Genomic DNA, 1,920 nt, shown 5'->3' with positions numbered 1-1,920 from the left:
CTAGTCTTGGAAATTCCAAACCTTTGCGTTCTAGACTTTACCATTCAAACTCTAGTTTTCACCGTCTCAATTGGTCTCTTAAGAACTCACTACAAACACAGTTAGGTGGCTAAACTAGACTGTCAGATACCGTTCGGGCATGACAAACACCAAAGGAATTACTCCTTTATAGGATTTAAAGTCTCTTAGACTCAAAGCAATTACTATGGAAGATATATTGGGTCCGTCAAGCAGACAACCTCAATCATCTCCTCTTTTTCAGTACCATCCACATAATGTTTCAAGCTTTGGCCATTGACCTTGAAGGTCGTACCATCTTGTGGATTTTTAACTTCAACTGCCCATACAGAAAGGCTTTTATAACCTCATATAAGCCATCCCACCGAGACCGGAGTTTACCCGGAAACAACTGCAATTTAGCATTGAATAGCCACACTTTTTGGTGAGGCTCGAAGGACTTACGAGAAATATGTTTATTGTGAAATGCCTTAGTCCTAGCCTTGTAAATTTTAGAGCTCTTATATGCATCATTGTGGAGCTCTTCTAACTCATTAAGTTGGAGTTTCCGGTGGTCACCGATTTTGGCAATATCAAAATTGAACTTCCGAATGGCCCACAAAGCCCGATGTTCTAACTCAATAGGGAGATGGTATGGTTTCTCGAACACAATCCTATATAGAGACATCCCGATGGGTGTCTTATGTGCAGTGCGATAGGCCCAAAGTGCATCAACCAATCTAGTGGACCAATATTTCCTATCGAGCCTCACAGTTTTCTCGAGGATATGTTTAACCTCCCTATTAGACACCTCTATTTGACCACTTGTCTGGGAATGGTAGGGAGTGCCAACTTTGTGAGTGGTCATGTATTTGTGCACTAATGCCTTGAAGAATCGGTTGCAAAAATGTTTGCCATCGTCACTAATTATGGCATGTAGGAACCCAAAACGACAAAAAATAGTCTCATGGAGGAATTTAACCACAACTTTGTGGTCATTCGCTCTGGTGGCCACTACCTCAACCCACTTGGAGACATAGTCTACAGCTACCAAAATGTATTCAAATCCAAAAGATGGTGGAAATGAACCCATAAAGTCGATGCCCCAAACATAAAAAATCTCAACAATCAAAATAGAGGTCATCGGCATCATATCTCGTTGTGACATAGAGCCCTTGCATTGACAACGCTCACATGCTCTACAGAAGTTATGGGCATCTTTGAAAATAGAGGGCCAGTAGAACCCACATTGTAAAACCTTGGCAGCCCTTTTCTGCCCACTAAAATGGCCACTATATGCATGAGAGTGACAAAAGGTGAGAATGCTATGGGTTTCACTCTTAGGCACACAATGCCGAATCACTTGACTTGGATAATACTTGAATAATTCCGGATTTTCCAGAAATAGAGCTTGACTTGTGACAAAAATTAGTCTTTGTCTTACTTAGACCAAGTTTTCAGAATTTGACCAACTGCCAAGTAATTCACTATGTGAGCAAACCACGGGAGGGTCGCTTGTGAAACCGCAAGACGTTGCTTGTCCAGAAATGAGTTATGCAAGCTAAGGGATCACTCGTGTTCTCAATAGAGATGAGGGATAGATGATTTGCAATTACATTCTTGGATCCCTTCTTGTCCTGGATTTCTAGGTCAAGCTCTTGAAGGAGCAGAATCCACCTGATCAACCTAGGTTTAGTCTCTTTTTTGGACAATAAGTGCCGCAAAGCGGCATGGTCAATAAACATAATGACTTTAGACCCTAGGACGTAGGACCGAAACTTATCAAGTGCAAAGACAACAACTAGTAACTCTTTCTCAATGGTAGTGTAGTTTAATTGAGCATCAGAAAGAGTACAACTAGCATAGGACATAACATGAGGCACTTTATTCGCCCTTTGGCCTAAGACGGCGCCAAGGGCATAA

General features: G+C 41.7%; 1 protein-coding gene across 1 annotated transcript; it reads right to left on the bottom strand.

Annotated features, from left to right (window-relative positions):
• Nucleotides 1-203: 203 nt before the first annotated feature.
• LOC145793451 (uncharacterized) lies at nucleotides 204-1,090 on the bottom strand. The gene is made up of 2 exons (XM_082876279.1): nucleotides 463-1,090; nucleotides 204-337 (listed from the first exon to the last, which is right to left on the bottom strand). The coding sequence occupies exons 1-2, from the start codon at nucleotides 1,088-1,090 to the stop codon at nucleotides 204-206; spliced, it is 762 nt and encodes a 253-aa protein (XP_082732405.1).
• Nucleotides 1,091-1,920: the final 830 nt, after the last annotated feature.

This window comes from Camellia sinensis, chromosome 6 (genome assembly GCF_055761805.1).
Source record: "Camellia sinensis isolate YWXY chromosome 6, ASM5576180v1, whole genome shotgun sequence".
Classification (NCBI taxonomy): Eukaryota; Viridiplantae; Streptophyta; class Magnoliopsida; order Ericales; family Theaceae; genus Camellia; species Camellia sinensis.
The sequence above is the reverse complement of the archived record's forward strand: the minus strand, read 5'-3'. Positions and strand labels throughout refer to the sequence as shown.

What these genes read in the sequence shown, in the direction of transcription:
- LOC145793451 (XM_082876279.1), bottom strand. Translation starts at nt 1,090, where the DNA reads ATGGGTTCATTTCCACCATCTTTTGGATTTGAATACATTTTGGTAGCT. An exon ending in TCACAATAAACATATTTCTC is followed by an intron (nt 338 to 462) that starts GTAAGTCCTTCG and finishes CTGTATGGGCAG; the next exon opens with TTGAAGTTAAAAATCCACAA.